This window comes from Populus alba, chromosome 18, assembly GCF_005239225.2.
Source record: "Populus alba chromosome 18, ASM523922v2, whole genome shotgun sequence".
Classification (NCBI taxonomy): domain Eukaryota; kingdom Viridiplantae; phylum Streptophyta; class Magnoliopsida; order Malpighiales; family Salicaceae; genus Populus; species Populus alba.
The window spans coordinates 16014186-16033886 of record NC_133301.1 but is presented as its reverse complement, the minus strand read 5'-3'; the positions used below and the strand labels follow the sequence as shown (position 1 = coordinate 16033886).

At 37.4% G+C, this 19701-nt stretch overlaps 2 protein-coding genes and 1 pseudogene across 3 annotated transcripts; 2 read left to right on the top strand and 1 right to left on the bottom strand.

Annotated features, from left to right (window-relative positions):
- Positions 1-2471: 2471 nt before the first annotated feature.
- On the bottom strand, positions 2472-5674 carry LOC118047155 (uncharacterized). 2 transcript variants are annotated; one of them, XM_035056345.2, is made up of 6 exons: positions 5117-5655; positions 4989-5042; positions 4840-4920; positions 3501-3570; positions 3326-3414; positions 2528-2866 (listed from the first exon to the last, which is right to left on the bottom strand). In XM_035056345.2, exons 1-6 carry the CDS (start codon positions 5258-5260, stop codon positions 2732-2734), a joined length of 573 nt encoding a protein of 190 aa, XP_034912236.1. In that variant the 5' UTR covers positions 5261-5655; the 3' UTR covers positions 2528-2731. The 2 variants fall into 2 exon arrangements, with proteins under 2 accessions (XP_073262433.1, XP_034912236.1); XM_073406332.1 differs by lacking the exon at positions 4989-5042 and having other exon boundaries at positions 2472-2866; positions 5117-5674.
- A 294-nt stretch (positions 5675-5968) lies between these two features.
- On the top strand, positions 5969-10639 carry LOC118047152 (organic cation/carnitine transporter 7). The gene is made up of 6 exons (XM_035056335.2): positions 5969-6308; positions 6442-6713; positions 7191-7428; positions 8289-8802; positions 8963-9165; positions 10026-10639. Exons 1-6 carry the CDS (start codon positions 6234-6236, stop codon positions 10278-10280), a joined length of 1557 nt encoding a protein of 518 aa, XP_034912226.1. The 5' UTR covers positions 5969-6233; the 3' UTR covers positions 10281-10639.
- Positions 10640-12885: 2246 nt separating this feature from the next.
- LOC118047151 (organic cation/carnitine transporter 7-like) lies at positions 12886-16561 on the top strand (annotated as a pseudogene).
- The last annotated feature ends 3140 nt before the right edge of the window (positions 16562-19701 follow it).

Here is a 19701-nt window from a genome sequence, read left to right as displayed (position 1 = left end):
GAGTTCTCCACTAAATATTGGAATTGCAGATACAATATTATTTGAAGAAGTCATTGACAAAAAAACAGAAAGAAAATAACTCTCAAGTGTTTCGCTCACCCTCTCTATGTTTGCCTCACCTTCTCTTATTGTTATCACTCAAAAGAAAGAAAATTTGTTTGCCCCACAGCCCGTAGGATCAATATGCTCTGATACCACTGATAGAAATAAGTTAAACTTTAAACAATACAATTTACGTAAAGAAAAAGAAACAGATTTAAGATGGCAGAGTTGAGTAGAAAGATCAATATTTTTCATTAACTTCAAATGCCTATATATAGGCTTACATAGAACTTGAAATGCATTAAAATGGAATTGAAATCCTAGACTAAGCAGAATGCTTCTGCTGCAAATCCTGAAGGAAATAAACTGTTACAGAATTCAAATATTAAAAAACTGATCTTAATCTTATCTATCTAAAGGAAAAATCTCATAATTCTAACAAAACTCCCTGTACTTCCTGCATGCATTTTCAACTTGGATGATCATTAACACAAGATCAATGTCAATATCCAATACGTTTTGCATCATGATCAACCTGCTTGCCTTGTTAAGTACAACTATCAGCACCTGATAAAACTGAGTAGAAGTCTTGAACAATTTACGTTACAAAACTTGATTTACTCACATTGAGGGTGGAATTTTGAGAGACGTCATCGACGGGAATTTCAAGCTCCTTGGACAAATATTGAAGTACAAGCTTCTCAGTGGATGTCAAACTCTCCTTAGTGCAGTGCAAACCTGTAAAGCTCCCACCAGAGCACTCGTCCAGGACACCCATCAAATTTTCGTTTTCAGGCTCAGTGATTACATCTTGTCCTCCAAGAAATAAAGAGTCTGAAGGGGGAGTGATATGATCGACTGGTAGAGGACGTTGAAGGAAAGGTGAGGTGGGAAGCTGGAGATCACTCTCAGCAATTGTCAAAGGTGATGGTTGTAAACGGGCGGAGAACATGGTGCCTTTGCGAGGTTGACCAATGTAGCCATAAGAAACAGCATCATTCAAGATAGGGCTCGCGTTTAATGTCCGTGTTAGGAACAAGGATGCCTGTGGGAGGGAATTGGGCGGTTTTGGTTGTACGCAATTAGGCAGGACAGCAGAATATTGGAGATTTTTATTTAAAGAATATAAGCCTACTGACTCAGTATTCAACGAAGAAGGATGGGTTTGCATCGCCCCTTTCCTTCTATTAAAGGGCTTGACAGTACTATAGAATTTCATGATCCTCAAACGAGAGGTCCACTCTTCAGCCTTCACTTTGTCACCTTCTCTCCGGTTAGCAGATAGTGAAGGATATCTAGAAACACAAGGCAATTAGGGCAAGCTACATTATAGCAATAAAACCATCTCCACAAGTACTAAACCTCCAGAATATAATATTTTCAGAATTTGCACCGGTACGAGATACAAACATCATCTTATATAGAAGAAGAAAAAATATTGAATGAAACACTTGAAAACTGAAAAGAAGCAGAGAAAGTGAAAAATAAACCATGGATTATTTGGACAGCACAAGTTACTTTCAAAGTGTGCAAGGGAAGAGGCCATGAGAAAGAAGAAAATCACCTTGAGATGACCCCAATTGCCATGCGTTAAGAAAGAGGAAGAGGGTGCTGTATTTGGTGTGATGGCTTCTGTCTTCCTGCATATTCCTACAAAAACAAGAAAAGCCAACCAATGAAGCTCCCCTGCTTCCCTCTCCTCTCTCCATGTAAATAAGGTAATGATGTTAAAACAAAAACGATGGAGTTTAGGATTCTTGGGGGGTAAAAAAGAACTCCCGTGTCGGGAAGCTTTTGGTAGCTTGTGTTCCTCTGCACTGCATTGTTAAATCATTAGAATCCTTTGGGCATTTAGTTATCACGAATTAGTCCAGTCAATCAATACTTCAAATCAATACTTTTATCAAATAATCCATCGTAGGAGAAGCTTACGAGAACTTCGAGGTAAACAAAGATGTTTCGATGTTGCTCCATTGGATTAGCCTTGTTTAGTTCCCTCGCCTCCCCAATATTGTCATTATACCATTGATCTTAATTGGATTCCATGTTCTGTTTATGTAGAAAGATTCAATTGATTTTCATTACAACAGGATCATAAATTAAAAAAGTGTTTTTGAAATCTAAAAGTACTGTAGCATGAATGTTAAAGAATGAATATCCATTGCCGGGTAACACCTTCAGAATAACAATTGGGATCTGGTCTTCTCCTTCAGACATTCCCAAATCAAACACAATAACGCCAGCTAATCCAATCCTCGTCGGATCAAATTTTTACTGGTCGTTTGGTTCTCAGATAGAAGAGTAACGGCACCATCATGTTTCATTCAAATCACCAAATATGCCACCTTCTGACAATGGAAGGAAATTTACTTTACATGAGTCTCATTACCAGCAGACCAGACAAGAAAATGCGTGCTAAGTCATTACCATGTTAAACAAACTTCATCCTCTAAGTCGAGGATGAGATCAGCATAAACAGCCGTCGTAGATAAAACTGCAAGATGCATTTGACATAATATAAGTATCCAATAAAGTCCATCTCAAGTTTAGAGTATGGCCAGGAAACTGTCCTCTCCTTTAACAATCCTTTGTTCCGTTACAAATGGTGGGGGAAAAAAAGAGATCAGTGCTAATTATTTTTAGGTTGCCGTCTAACTTCGAGGAAACATGCCTTTCCTGGCACCCATTTCTACCTATCTTTGAGCTCCTGCTCAAATTGGAGCAATTTTTCACGGACAGGCTGCAAAAACAGCTTCAAATCCTGACTGACCTGTAGCTTATCTTGCCGCGAGAGATCCTTCTCGTCGCTAATCCGTACTTGCATCTAGAATAGCAAGACCAAGAGTTTAAAATTAATCATTGCAAAAAAAAAAAAAAAAAAGAACTGAAATTAATCATTAGGCAGTCTATTTAAAGATAAGAGCGGACTGACAGGCTAGCACAAACATTCATACAGATGAAAACACAGAGAAATGGTTTGATCAACTACAATTGCCACAGATTAGTAAGTTTATGGGCTATTTGACCTTTTGACAGCCATTTATCACTGTCCATACAAGCAACCAATAGCTGTAGGAATCACTCTATTACCACATTATTAAATAAAAGACAGATTCTCATCTTTTAGAGAATCTGTTATTTTGATGAGAAGATGATGGAGCAAGCAGCAGGGAGATGCACATCATTTTTCAGAGGTCATCCTAAATTTCTCAATATTTTCCTGTCAATTCCATCTAGATTTCATTTTATACTCAACACATTTGAGTGGAAATATAGGACCTACCTGCAGGTCATCCAGCTCACCAAATGAAAACTCCGGAAAATCCAAGTGGCCCTTGACCATCCTTTTCTTCTCTTTGACAATCCATTCCCCTAATCCCATCGACATACCAATTCTTTTAGGATAGGGTAAATAGATAAAGGAGGGAAAGGAGGCAGTTTAAGTGACACCAGGTTACCTTTAATTTTCAGTGTCATTTCATAGGTATATCCAACACGTTTCTTGTTCCTCACAATTACCAAGAATGCCTGCTCACACAAGTAATAACCATCAGTAGGGAAATAAATTTCCCATGCATATCAAATACACATCATAATGAGAAAACGATAATATTATCTGTAAAACAAAACGGTGTGTTTGTGGAGATCAAAGTATTCTGAAATGAAATATTTGTGCAAGACCTCTTGCTAAATAATAATGAGAAATCAAAGAAAAATAGCAAGAAAAAGCACTAGAAATAATGTGAATCAGAACATGAGTTTGAATTTAATAGGGCAAATTTACATGTGAGCGCATCAGATGATAAGACAGGTAATCAATTATCTCACATTTTTTTTCTGATGTTCAGTCCAATTTCGATCTGCACTAGAGAGTACTAGAACTTCTGGTTTGCTTTTTCCTAATATTTGGCATGTATAGGACAATTCAAAGACAAAACACAGAAATTCACAAGAATCAATCAACTTCAAAAACTATGAGGTTAAATAGAAAGCATATTGCAAGATACACAAGTCATGTCATTTCACATGTTTCCCCAGATAAAAACAAAGGAGGAATCATATAGTCAAGAGTAAATTGGAGCAGCTCAAAGTGTCAACTTTTCTGTTACATGCTCATATGAAGTCTGGAATTGGTAAAAAGAAGGAAATATGGATATCTCAACCTTCTCTAAGATTTTCAGTTTTTTTTTATACCTAGAGAGGGCCTGTCTAAAGTAGGAATTCCTTATGACCATTAGTAACTTCTATAAAAGAGGCAAATCTCATAGAACTGACTCTTAACTAAAGAAGCAGCAGCTGAATCAATCAATCATCTATTGCTACACTAAGTGGGTGGGCTAGAAGTTGTTGCTATTTAGTGCGTAGAGTATCAAAGGCAGGTTTGATTGAGGTGAAAATTTGGATGCCAGACGAAGGCGTCACTTCTGCTTAAGCAGAAACGATAAACAGCCCTTTGATCGCTAACTACGTTTTTTTAAGAGCATTTCTGGAAAAGCATTCATGGGAAAACAAACTTCTCTTGCCCATTTCAAAGATAATGGGGTCTCAATTCAAAAAAGCAATACACAGTAGCAGCAGACAAGATAACCCTTTTATTAATGAAGGGAAATTTCGAGACTTCCATCGATCATTTACTTTGGTTGTAAATTCTGTATATGTTACATGCTAAAGGTTTTGGTTTTTTGACCTTTCAACATGCATTATGCAACATGGTGTTGATCTAGTCTAAACACTCCATCTTTACAAATTAAAGTTAAAAAGGAAGAAGAAGAAGAAGAAGAAGAAGACAGAACTCACATCACCAGAACATTTCGACACTTCAGCTATTTGTGCTTTGCCACCAGAGAACTCCAAGGAGCCCACCGACACGAGCAGTTCCTGCAATGAAGGAAAAATCAGAGGCGCGGAATAAATAATGTGGGATAAAAAGAGAGTAAATGACAGACCTTGATCCGATGGGTGGCCCAATTATTAAGATTTTTCTCCTCCCATGTTCCAGCCTGCAATTTATTAATTTTTATTTTGTTTCGGATAAAAGAGGAGAGGAAGAAGGAAAAAGGATAGGTGTGGGTACCGTATTCCAGACAGAACCGAGGGAGTTCGGTTGAGAAAGAAGGTGTTGAGGGGAGAGCTTCTTAGGAAGAGGAAGGGGAGCTGCGTCAGCTGTTGCTTCCCTCACCCAATACCTATATGACCCTCCTCCTCCATTCTCCTCCATTCTCTCTCTCTCTCTCTCTATTATATATATATATATATATATATATAATCAATCAAATACTATATAGTAATTTACCTGACAGACCGAAATAAATAAAGAAAGAAAGAGATCAAATTGATACTTTTTTAAAAAAAATATTACAGATAGAAGGATCAATAACAACCAATTGTTTAAAAAACAATCAATCAAAATCAGATATGAATGGCGGAGGAGCAAAGGAGAGGCAGCTAATGCTGCTGCTGGCTGCCCAAAGAAGAAGAAGAAGAAGAAGAAGAAAAAGTCTCTGGTCGTCGTCTTGACCTCTATTTGACATTATTATTATTATATTTAAAAATGATTAATTAATTGCTAGCAATGATACATTAATTAACTCGATAGAAAGCGGTAGCAGACCTTACAAGAAGTGACACGACGAGGTAGCCACCCACAAGTGCATCTCTCTCTTTCCCTTTGAGTTGGATCGTACGGGCACTTCTTGTTGTCTGCCTACCTTACAGGAAGTGACACGACTACACTTCCTTCCATATACAGTATGTATGTATGTATGTATATAAGCATGTATGTATTAATCCAATGGACGTCGCATCCACATCCAAATGAATCCACATCACATGCACTGCACCATCAACAAGACAAGCCAACAATAACCCTGTCTCTGCTGTCTTAAGTTTGACCACACGATTCATGTTTTCAGTTCACACCACATCGAATCATCTGTCCCATGTTTATAACGTCATCTTTCTTTCTCTCCAATGACTCGCGTCACAGTCAAGACAATAACCAAACAGCGCTCTCTTTCCCCCCTTTACTTTCCTTACTCCACGCTTATCATCATCATCATCTCCTCCTCCTCCTCCTACTTCTTACCATACAATTAAGAAGCTTTTTAACGTACTGCCTCCTGTATACTTATATTTCTTCATAAATTAATTCATTGCAAGAGATCAGGCTATCTTGCACACTTCCTAAAGCTATGCCCGTTAATTACCAGCCAGTTGTAGATGACGAGACCTCCATCCCCAAAAGCAGCAGCAGCAGCAGCAGCAGGGTATAATATATGTATAATTGTAATTAATTTAACGTCATGAAATCTTCAATATTGTGATTAATTAATTAATTAATTAATTCTTAATATTTGTCTTATATCTTTTATACACGTACACACACACACACACACATAGATGGATGATGAGGACCAGCTGGTGTACACTCTGGATGATGCCCTCGATTCTGCGGGCTTTGGAAAATTCCAGTTTCTGGTGCTTGCTTATGCCGGTCTTGGTTGGTTTGCTGAAGCCATGGAAATTATGATCCTTTCCTTTGTGGGTCCTGCTGTCAAGTCCCAGTGGAATCTCTCCTCTACCCAGGAGAGTTTGCTCTCTACGGTTGTCTTTGCTGGCATGCTTGTTGGAGCTTATTCTTGGGGCCTTTTTTCTGATCACTGTGGAAGAAGGCAAGTCCATCTATATATTTTATTTCATATGCCTATTGCCCCGTTGATAATGAATCTGTCTCTCCATTTGTAAACTTGTATCCGTATAGCTTTGCAAATTAATTGCTGAAAAACTTCATAAATTAATTGCAGAAAACTTTATAAATTCATTGCAGAAAACTAGCCGTTTTTCTACTTCTGGCAATAAAATTTATGATGCCTTTACTTCTGTCGCTCATGGGCATATTAATTTATTGAAGATGCTTTCTTTTAGTAAGAATCTAATCTAGATTCCATTCATCATTAATATCGATTTCAACACTTTTCAAATAGAAAGATCTTCAATTTCCACTGCTTAATTTTGAATAGCTTCTGTGACAATTCAAGGGTTCATTGTGAAGCACAAATCATGTTCCTTTATGTCAACCCTGGTGTGTGTGTCAGTGTGTGTGTATCTTGATCTTATCTAGTTTTTCTAATTCCATTTTCTGTTTCCAGAAAGGGTTTCCTAGGAATAACTATTATAACTAGTGCAGCTGGATTTTTGAGTACTTTCTCCCCGAATTATGTATCATTGTTGATTCTCCGTTGTTTGGTTGGGGTTGGCCTGGGTGGTGGACCTGTATTTTCCTCCTGGTTTCTAGAGTTTGTTCCGGCTTCACATAGAGGCACCTGGATGGTTGTCTTCTCAGCTTTCTGGACATTCGGAACCATTTTTGAGGCTGCACTTGCATGGGTACTGTGTTCTATTTTCTCACTACTACAACTACTATCCAAGCTGTTGTTGCTTCTTCATTTTATTTCTTTGAAGTTTTATTTGACTATCTGAACAAGGTGATTGATATGAATATGGCATTTGCTTTCGCACTCTGATTTGAGAAAAAGGTGTTGCTCTTTAATTTTTTGAATGTTGAAGTCAGTTCCGGTCGTAAGAAAAGAAAGATAATCTGCTTTGTATTCTCTTTCTTTCTTTCTTTCTTGTTTGAACTTCTGTTGCAGGGGTTGTGCACTTTTTCTCTCTTACTCTTTTGCCTTTTCCATTCTGGTTTTTGACAGATTTTTCCGTATATGGTAAAAGTTTTTGAGGGTTAGGTTGTCAAATAGAGATTTAAGGCAGAGACACGAAACTTGATGAGTGAGTTTTCAACTGTTGGAACTTTAGGTTTATTCATCCAAGACTACTAAATTCGACCACTCAAGGAATTGAAGACTCCTGATATGCTTTAGTTTCAATTTACTTTTATCTTATTCCTTGTTAACATTCTCTCTGTTCTTAACGTCTGAAATTGTTTAGTGTCCTTGCAGGGGACTCTTGTCTGCTTATTTAGATTCACCCTTTTTGAACCAGAAAAGTTGCAGAAAAACACATGACCTTACTTTTCATCTTCCATGGTGGTATATGACAACTGCCTTTTTTCTTCCATACTACTTCATTGATCTGTTAGTATGCAGCTCTTGAAGTTATATGTAGTTATTATCCTTGTCCTTTCTCTCCAATGTTTTTCAAATGACATCTTTTTACTGAAAAATAAAATAAAAAAACTGTTCTTATTGAGTATTTTTCTTAAGGTAACTGTATTTCTGTACTTATTGCAGATTGTCTTGCCTAAATTGAATTGGAGGTGGCTACTTGCATTCTCCTCTTTACCATCTATTGCCCAGCTTTTCTTTTATTGGATAGTACCAGAGTCTCCAAGGTACCTGTCCATGAAAGGAAGAATAACGGAGGCACATAATATTCTGGAGAAGATAGCTCAACTGAACCAATCAAAACTTCCTTCTGGATTGCTTGTTTCTGATAGTACAATTGGACTGGATGAAGAATCTGCCCCGTCAAAATATACACCTCTACTCTCCTCAACTAGAAAACTGGTTTCAGATTTTAAATCAGGCTTCTCATCATTTGTTATGCTTTTCTCATCAAAGTTAATTCGAACAACACTTCTTTTGTGGTTGTTATTCTTTGGAAATGCATTCTTATATTATGGTATCATATTGCTTACTTCAGAGTTAAGTAGTGAGGAAGGAAAATGTGCCTCAACTGTCTTGCGGTCAGAAAATCTCCAGGATGACAGCCTCTACATAAATGTATTTATTACTAGTTTGGCAGGTATTGCATGCCTAGTAAACTTTCTCTGCACTTAATGTTGAGATTTGAAAATTGTTCTACAACATGAAGTAATTACTTCTTAACTTTAAATTTTTATGTAGTACTATCATTTTAAGGAATAATGATCAGGTAAATCTTTTCTTAAAAATTTATGTTGTAGAGCTTCCTGGGATTCTTTTATCAGCCATTATTGTGGATAGATTTGGCCGCAAGCTTTCAATGGCATTCATGTTTGTCTTAGCTTGTATTTTCCTCCTGCCCCTGATTTTCCATCAGCATGCGACTTTGACAACAGCATTGTTATTTGGAGCTCGCATGTGTGCCATAGGAACCTTCACAGTCGCTTCAATATATGCCCCAGAGGTAAGTCCTGGAATACTCAATTTTTTTTGAAGACCTTTTATTCAAAGCAGTGGTTTACTGCTTGAAGATGTACTTCAGTTTTTTTTTTTTTTTTTTTTTTTTTAAATTTTAATGAATCATTGCTTAAATATTCCCCACCTTCATCTTTTTTCTGATCAGGATCAATAATCTTTTCTATTGAAACCAACTTGAGGGATGTAGTTTTTAGATGGGAAACATGATAATGCATTTGTTAGAAAATGCAAGTTTCTGGAATCCCTTTCTCACCACCCTTGTTCTCTCTGTTCTTGTTGCTTATTTTTCTTGCTAATAAAACCATAGATTGATCAATTGGCAATTGGCGAATATAGGAATATGGTTAAGAATGTAATCCGCTCTCTTATCTGCTAAGATTGGCTAGTAGAAATATACATCCTTGTCTCTTTTCATGCTAATCTTGAATGTTTCCTCTATTTTATTTATATACGGGAATGATTCTGGAGTCTTTTGGGAGTGAATAACTCTCATCATAGTTAGTCAGCATACAAAATGAATTGCTACTGCTCTTAAAAAGATGCTGTTTTGAATTCTACGAAATTGGTCTGTTTCTTGTCCATCGTCAAGTTGCTGCATCCTTTGAATTGATCCTTCATTATTGTATCTTGAATCCATTAATAGGAATAATATGTCATTGCATTTGGAAGTTGATTTTGTTGTAACCCTGTCTTCATTAGAATTAGCCAATAACATAGTCATAACCCATGGAAGTTGGTTACTTTTCCATTGTGCTTAATGCCATTCCGATTTGCTTCAAGCACCTTTAAGATGACCTTTGAACTGGTTTTAAATAATTTATTTGTGGTAATTTCCTTTTTCTCTAGGTGTATCCAACGGCTATTAGGGCAACTGGGGCAGGAGTTGCAAGTGCTGTAGGGAGGATTGGTGGCATGGTATGCCCTCTTGTGGCAGTTGGGCTAGTGACGGGTTGCCACCTTAAGGAAGCTATCATTTTGTTCGAGGTTGTGATTGTTGTTTCAGTAGTCTGTGTCCTGCTCTTCCAATTTGAGACCAGTGGGCGGGAATTGAGTGACAGTTTAGCTGCATCTGATCGAAAACAAGTAGTTGTTGTTGGGTAGCAAATTTATACCCATTCAAGCAGTGGAAACTAGATGTATTTTCTTGTACTTTCTATTTGATTGTTTAGAACAGGAAGTCCATGTATCAGATCACGGTTCTGCAAAATCGGCTGTCCAGGAAGGGAGAACAAATGCTAATCCTTTATGCATGCCTATGCCCTCGTCGCGCAAGGTTGATTTAACCATGTATAGCAGAGTACGAGGCGACATGTATCATTTACTTTCTTGCCTTACCAGTTCAAATTCAGGAGTTGAATTCTTTTTCATTTCCCCTCTCATTGAACATCTATGGAGCTAGAGCAACAAGCTCTGAAATGACAAGTCTCTAGCTATAAAACATCAAAATATATTGACTTGAATCACTGTAAGCCGTCGTGATTAGCTTTGTCTGTCAATGAATCTCGCACGGTAATATCATGCTTTTCAATTTTTAACGGTGTGGTTGCATAATTTTTCGTGTGATGATAGAGGAACGGGTTGATGAAGTCACATGAAGCATTGTTTTTTTATTTATTTATTTAGGTGGGTGTCCGGACCAGCTTGCGTGCACCACGACTAATCCCATGGCTCACTGAACATCCTGCAAACCCAGTGAGCATGTAAGGTACCACGGGGATGATAAGCGTGCATGGTGAGGTTTGAATCCAAGATACAGAGAAAAAGAACAAGTTCTGAATCTAGAATGCAAAAAAAAAGAACAAGTTTCTTCAATCATTAAATCAAGACCTTCAACCATTGAGTCAAGACCAATAATTAACCTGGGACAGTTTATTTGTGAAAATGTATGTATGACAAAAAACGGACCACGCCTAAAATCAGGTCAAGTTCTAATTGTTCACGCCGACTCTGTAATACTAAGATTGGCTAAGCCCTATTTGGCCACTCCAGGAGCAACTGTTCATGGCCATTATGGGGAAATCCTTTACGAAGGAGATACATTAGTTACATTTATATATGATAATGAAGGGTGCTGTCCAAAGGGTGCTCTTAATTAATTTGCAGGTCTAAATTTTAATATGCTTGCTGCCTACGTGGGCATCATATGAAGTGTGTTAAATTTAATGCCGAGTAGACGACCAGTCGTGGAATTAACCATTGGGAGAGTGTCAGAAATTCAGAATAGTCACATTAATAGAAGAGAGGATGCAGTAAAGAGAGCAAAAACAATTGGTTTACAGCCTGCATAAACACCATGAACCATGCATTTTCAGTGTTCTGGTCATTTTTATATATGTTTTTCAAAAGAGAAATTCTAGTTTCTCTTATCTTTCTGGGTTATTCCAACCGAAATTGCTTCAGTACAGGCTTAACGTTCTTTTTCCTGCCAAGAGTGGTTTATCTGCAGGCTTAAGCAAGGTATTTGTTCATAGTTATATTTGCAAAATGTTCATAACATACATATGTATCATATGCTCTAAACATACCTTGTTCATAGTTGTTTTTCTTCCCTTTTCTTGTTCTTTTTTTCGATCATCGAGATCGGCACTGGTTGTATGGTACTGTAGCTAATGCAGAAGGATTGAATAGTCGGCTATGGATATTTTGATTTGGATTACGTACAAAGCTTATCATATACATTTTTGAATCAAATGTACAGGTCAAAGCTCAAGAAGAAGTGGCATGGCTGTGTCAAATAATATATATGAAAAACTGGACGTAACTTTTAATTAGATCATTGAGGAAATTCTACAAGTTCAATGATGGATTAGCTCATTGTGACTAGTTCGTGGCATGGGAAGCTTTTAAATTAAGTTCAGAATATGCTTTTTTTGTCAGTCTTATTATTTCTTATTTAATTTCCTATTAAGGTTCGTCTTCCATTTTGATTTGGTCCGCTGCAGATCTATTTAAGCTACCGTAATCTTTTCTCTTAATTCAGATGAGAAATGAAGTACGGGTAGGGTTCTTGTTTTTGACCATTTTCGTGAATTCTATACTCTTTTCGTCTTCCTCAAAAACTTGTCTACACCAAGAAATTATAGAAACCGCACGTTGTTACTCATCTTCTAGTTCTACTTCTTCTCAGATACTCAATTTCCTCTCCATCCCACAAAATCAATCACTCGACACCGAAGCTTTCGCATTTTTATACAGAGAATTTGAGAGGAGAGAAACGGGTTTTTCTTGTATATACATAACAAAAAAATGTTATTTGTTGTGTTATAAAATTATTTTTTTTAAAATATAAAATTATTTTATTTTTATTTTTGCTTAAAATTAATATTATTACTTTTTATTTTTTCAAATTATTTTTGATGGGTTAATATTAAAAATAATTTTTTAAAAAAATATATAATTTTAATATTTTTTTAAATAAAAAACATTTTAAAAAATAACTTTAAACATACCGCCAAACACTCTCAACATGAGATCGATGAACTGTTACCGATCTGTTTAGGGGTACGTGGAGCAACTAGCTGATGATGAGATCCACTTGTCTGCTCTTGCCTATACTCTTACTTTGGCCACACCGACCATGCCTTCACTTTTCTCATTTTCCATGTTTAGCCATGTATTTCGATAACTTCTATATAACCAACCGGCATATGTAGCTGGACAGGACAGGATGACTCTTTCAGTTGAAAAGAAGAGGATACAAGAACTTGTATGTGTGTGTGTGTGATACACACATACATGTTCTTGTATCCTCTTCTTTTCAACTGAAAGAATCATCCTGTCCTGTCCAGCTACATATGCCGCAGTTCACTCCACACAAATTATCTATTTTCCCTTCTTTTCAACCGAAAGAGTCATCCTGTCCTGTCCAGGTACTGGACAATTGTAATGGTAACAACCGCAAAAAAGACTATCATTTCCTAGTTTCAGGTTAGTTCATATTTTCTTGATTCTATGTTCTCATGCGCAGCTCAGCTCCATTTATGCATCTTCCAAGAAAGTATCACAGCAGTATTAGTGTTTCGTGTTGTTTGATTCGTGTCCATGTGTACCCAAGCAATTGTTATTAACAAGTAAAGCTTCATAAACTTATATCCAGTTGGCCGCTTCTGTAAGGTATTCAGTCTTTTGTTTTTTTCAATGATTGATACTTCACTATTGATCTTCTTTCTTGAGTTGAAACTACAAGTAATTTGGTTTTTGACGTAAAAGCAGTGATATATAGCATCGATCTCTGACTGCTACGCCCATGAATGAGCCAGCTGAGACCTCCGTCAGGGTAAGCGCTGAGATTTCTTGATGATCATACAATCAATCTTGAAATTGAATATGTATAAAACATGATAATTTTTCGTTTGTTTGTTACCCTGTGGCCGTGACAATTTTTTGATTTCTTTGGTATGTTGTTGACCGGCCACCACAAAGATGGACGGGGAAAACCTTGTATACACTGTGGATGAGGCTCTTGCTTCTGTGGGATTTGGGAAATTCCAACGTCCCGTGCTTGTTTATGCTGGACTTGCTTTTATTGCAGAAGCAATGGAAGTTATGATTCTCTCTTTTGTGGGACCGGCGGTCAAGTCCCAGTGGGATCTCTCATCAAGCCAAGAGAGTCTGCTATCAACTGCTGTTTTTGGTGGCATGTTTATTGGATCATTTTTTTGGGGACTCGTTTCAGATCATCATGGAAGGAGGCAAGCCATCATTTCCCCCCTTATTCCTTGCATTAATTATATGTTGTGCCTTGCTAATAATCTTCACTGTTTCCTTGACGTGTAAAGTTAAGAATCCTTCATGATGTCTGTATGGATATATTTGTGTATATTGTATAGCTTCAGGAATTTGGAAAAAACTTGCACAAACTTTTCTGATGCTTCTATGGTAGATCTTTCTCTATTTAAGGTTTTAGGTTGACAAAATCTGCTCTTTCAAAGTTTCAATTACACAGATTTGCAATATTTTGGTGGTTTTCCTATTATTTTTGGCTGTCATGCTCGCTTCCAATTTAAAGTTTATGAAGGGCAAATGATTTCCAAATAGGCAAACTGGCAAGTATTCTGTAAATACCCTTCTCATTACATCATCAAAGCTAAAGATCAAGTTTCCATCAAGTGTTGATCCATTCTGCTAAAGATGTTACTGTACAAATACGATGTTTTTCTTTGAAACCATCCGTTTGGATTTGAATCTTTAAACGAGACTCTTACAAACCCATGGTTAAATATTTTACCTCATCTTACAAGTTGTTTTAGTTCCATTTGGTCTTTCCAGGAAGGGTTTCCTAGGAGCAACTCTTCTGACTTGTGGAGCTGGATTGTTGAGTGCTTTCTCCCCAAATTATGCATATCTGGTGATTCTTCGTTGTTTGGTTGGCTCCGGGCTGGGTGGTGGAAGTGTATTCAGCTCCTGGTTTCTAGAGTTTGTTCCCGCTTCACATAGAGGAAAAAGGATGCTTCTACTCTCATGGTTCTGGGCATTTGGGTCAATTTTTGAGGCTTTTCTTGCATGGGTGTGTACCATTTCCTGAATTCTGAACAAAAAAAGTAGCTGAAAAAAACTTGATTTTATCATAAACGCTCATGGTAGTAAGTGTTAAAGGCCATTTTTCCTCATCATTATCTGATATTTTGGTACATTGCTCGGCTAATATTACATTACAGTGTCTGCACAAGCTGGGCAGCATGGGGCATGCTAAAAGTGCACAAAACTCATAAGAGAGGACGAGTTCAGATATTAAAGTCATTTATGCTTCACATGTCTTATCACCCGGGGAATTCTTTTCTTCATAATTAATTGTATTTTCTGTAATTCTTGCAGATGGTGGTGCCAAGGTTGGGTTGGAGATGGCTACTCGCGGTATCCTGTTTACCAGCATTTGCTCTGCTTCTCTTTTATTCTCATGTACCAGAATCTCCAAGGTATCTATGCATGAAAGGCAGAATAAATGATGCATATAATATTCTGGAGAAAATAGCTCTGCTCAACCAATCACAACTCCCTCCAGGAGAGCTTGTTCCTGATAGTACAATTGGGCTGGATGAAGAATCTGCAACATCAGAATATACCCCTCTCCTCTCCACCACTGAAAAAATGGATTTGGATTTTAGATCAGGATTCCAATCATTTCTTATGCTTTTCTCATCAAAACTAATCCGAACAACACTTCTTCTCTGGGAGTCACTCTTTGGAAATGTATTCTCATATTATGGTATCATATTGCTGACTTCAGAGCTAAGTAGTGGGCAAAGCAGATGTGGCTCAAATCTCTTGAAATCAGAAAATCCTGACAGCCTCTACATAAATGTATTTATTTCTAATTTGGCAGGTATTGCATGCCTACTCTCTTCATCTCCATGCAATTAATGTTTGACATTTTGAGAATTGTTCTGCAATGTGATATATCTCCTGTCTCTAACTTTCTTGTACAGTTACCAAATTAAGCAATGCATAATAACATGTTTTCTTATAAATCTATACTATTGTAGAGCTTCCTGGGATTGTTTTTGTCAGCAACTATTGTAGATAGAATTGGCCGCAAGCTTACGGTAGCTGTTGCGTTTGTCTTGGCTGGTATCTTCCTTTTACCTCTGGTTTACCATCAGTCTGCAACATTAACGATGTCATTCTTGTTTGGAGCTCGAATGAGTACCAAAGCAGCCCTCTCAGTTGCTACAATATATGGTCTGGAGGTAAGTCCTATAATACTTTGTTCAGGGCATTTTATCCGTAGCAAGATGTTGACTGGGTAAAATGTTCCCGTCATCTCAGTCTTAACTTCCGTGATCATTTTTCTTTTGACTTTTGACTCCAAAATGCATTTGTAAGAAACCTCTGCACACACATCTGAGGGGCAGGGAGAATTGGTTCTGAATAATTGATTTATACTGGTATCGTTTCCATCTAGTTATATCCGACATCCGTCAGGGCAACTGGTGCTGGAGCTGCATATGCTGCGGGGAAGGTTGGTGGCATGATATGTCCTCTTGTGGCAGTTGGCCTGGTGACTAACTGCCAGATCACAGAAGCCATCATCCTGTTTGAGGTCCTGATGGCTGTTTCAGCAGTCTGTGTCATGTTCATCCCAGTTGATACCAAGGGACAGAAATTGTGCGACAGCATAGATGTATCTGATTCAAAACAGGTTGTCGTTGGGCAGTGAATTCTACCCCTTCCACAATTGTAGAAAAGAAATGTATTTTGGTTCCTTACATTAAATAACTATCTGCTTATTAAATAATATTTATGTAGTCTTATTTACTTAAAAGTAGAATAGTACTTTTAGTTTAACATATATATATTTTATTTATATTTAGGTTAACACTGTGAACTCATAATATACAGACTATTCAGAATTCTAGTTTTATTTTTGTGTTTCATCTTAATTATTACAACACTGCCAACTCATTGCATGCCCGAGGTTGATTCTGACCATAGCAGAACGCTGATTGACATAATTTTTTTTCTGAAGTTCAAGTCTCAGAAGTTGAAAATGTTCATCTCTTCTGCCGTTGAATACCTTTTGAGCTAAAGCAGCAAAAACTGTCATGACAAGTCTCCAAGGACTTGCGATCCTCCTCTTCCGAGTTTCTTAAATATTGCTAAAGATCTTTGACTTGTTCGGCGATGTTTTCTAACCTTCCATTTTCTCATGTTTGATTACGCATTAAAATAATTACCAAAAAATAATTAATAGACAAAATTGCCAAAACCTTCGCCATTGATACTCATGCGTCACCTCCTCACTTCATTAGTTTCATCTTCTTAGATGCAGAAAAGGGAAAATAAACATCAACAGTGCACTGCTCAAACTTCTTACACATCACGAAACTGTGCTCCGAAATTTCTCATCTACCAATAATACAAAATGATGTAACCCTGTAAACAAGTAGTACAAAGCTAAACACAAGCAATGCCATAGACCAAGTAATATTGTGTACTATTTTCTTCTCTTATGGAGGCAGGACTGCCTATAAAAACTTAAACAAGCTAAATCGATACAGTCAAGGATAAAATAACTAATCACAGCCAAAAAAGGATGCACCCCGGTTAGAAAAGGCTAGAATCCTCTACACCATCATCATCCAAAACGCTGCCAGCCACCATACTTGCACTCCGGTTAGAGCCAACTCGAGGGATGTTAAAATATCAACACCAGACTTGTTAAAATAAACTAACCAAGTCAGCAAAGTTGTCATATTCTTTTGCAGTTTGTTAGTTTCAATTATTGCTTTGCTAATTATAGGAAGTTGTTAGTATTCTGTGGCTAGAATAATGGAAGCAACTGTTAGTTTCTATTTGCACGTAGCTAATTTACCTATATAAAGCATATCAGTCCAGCTCAATAATATCATCTCATTTCGTTCTCATCTTTCAGTGTACTTCTCTGTTTCTTATTGTTATCTTTTTGTTATCTTTATTATTTCACAATTGGTATCAGAGCTTGGTTTAAGAGAGATCTTTGTTTCTGTTTTTTGAGAGCTAAACACGTAAGGAAAAGAGAGAGTATTGAGAGTTAAACACGTAAGGGAAAGAGAGAGTGAGATGGGTGATCTTCAAGTCATTGGAGGGATTAAAAAGCTCAACAATCATAACTACAAAACTTGGTCAACATGCATGATGTCTTACATGCAGGGCCAAGATTTGTGGGAAGTTGTGAGTGGTTGTGAAATTACACAACCAGAGGCTGAAGATGCAAGCGGTACTCTACGAAAATGGAAGATAAAGGCAGGCAAAACAATGTTTGCTTTGAAAACTACAATAGAAGAAGATGTGCTGAAACATATTCGAGATGCCAAAATTCATCATGAAGCTTGGAATACATTTGCCAAGCTATTCTCCAAGAAGAATGACACAAAACTTCAACTATTGGAGAGTGAACTACTGTCAGTAGCTCAACGTGAGCTCCCTGTTGCCCAGTTCTTTCATAAGGTGAAGACTTTATGCAGAGAGATTTCTGAATTGGATACAGAAGCTCCAATTGGTGAAACCAGGATGAAAAGAATAATCATTCATGGTTTACATCCAGAATTCAGAAGCTTTGTTGCTGCAGTACAAGGATGGCAAAACCAACCATCACTTGTTGAGTTTGAGAATTTGCTTGCTGGACAAGAAGCCTTAGCTAAGCAAATGGGAGGAGCTTCAACCAAGGGTGAAGAGGAAGCACTCTACGTCAACAAAGGCAGCAGGAACTTTAAGCAGTATGGAAATGGTGGAGTGAAAAAGTACAGTGACAAGATCAAAAGTCATCAAGGTGCAGGAGGCAACCATTCAATGGGAGGCTGGAAAAATCAAAGCAACAACAAGAAATTTGAAGGAAAATGTTACAATTACGGGAAGAGAGGTCATATGGCCAGAGTCTGCAATTTGCAGAAAAAATACATGGAGAGTAATGTTGCTACCTCTAAAGTTGAAGATGAATGGGATGCAAAGGCACTACTTGTCACAAAGGAAGAAGACAATGAACTGGCTCTTACTGCAACAACTATTCTGTGTGATGTTGTTAATACCAGAATTGAAGCCGAATGGGATATTCAGACAATATCTATAGCAGGAGAAGATGATGAACAAGCCTTCACAACAAATATGTCTGATCAAATTGATTATGAAAGTGACTGGATTGTAGACTCTGGCTGCTCAAATCACATGACTGGAGATAAGGAGAAGCTGCAGAATTTGACAAAATACAAGGGAAATCGTGTGGTAATAACAGCCAACAATTCAAAGTTACCAATAGCTCACGTTGGTAATACAATGGTTTCTAATCATCACAGTGACAATGAAGTGGCACTGCAAAAGGTTTACCATGTTCCAGGTATGAAGAAAAATCTTCTCTCAGTGTCACAGCTAACATCGGCTAGGCATTATGTTTTATTTGGACCACAAGATGTGAGAGTTTATCACAATCTTGAGGTTACAGAGGAGCCACTAATGAAGGGTCAAAGGCGAGAATCAGTCTATGTAATGTCAGTAGAAACTGCATACATAGATAAGACCAGGAAGAATGAAACACCAGATTTATGGCACTCACGGTTGAGTCATGTCAGCTATTCCAAGCTGGCTGTGATGATGAAGAAATCAATGGTGGAAGGTCTTCCTCAACTTGAAGTAAAAACAGATGTGGTATGTGAAGGATGTCAGTATGGAAAGGCACACCAATTGTCGTATGAAGAGTCAAAATTCAAAGCCAAGAAACCATTAGAATTGGTTCATTCTGATGTGTTTGGCCCGGTGAAACAAGCATCTCTCAGTGGAATGAGGTACATAGTGACCTTTATTGATGACTTTTCACGGTATGTATGGGTATATTTTCAAAAGGAGAAATCTGAAACATTCTCACAATTCAAAGAATTCAAGAGTGCAGCAGAAGCAGAAACTAGTGAACATATTCAGTCTCTACGCACGGATAATGGGGGAGAATATACGTCAGATGAATTCTTCAAGTTCTTACAGAGTCATCGAATAAGTCATCAATTCACATGTGCCAACACCCCACAACAGAATGGCATCACAAAAAGGAAGAACAAGC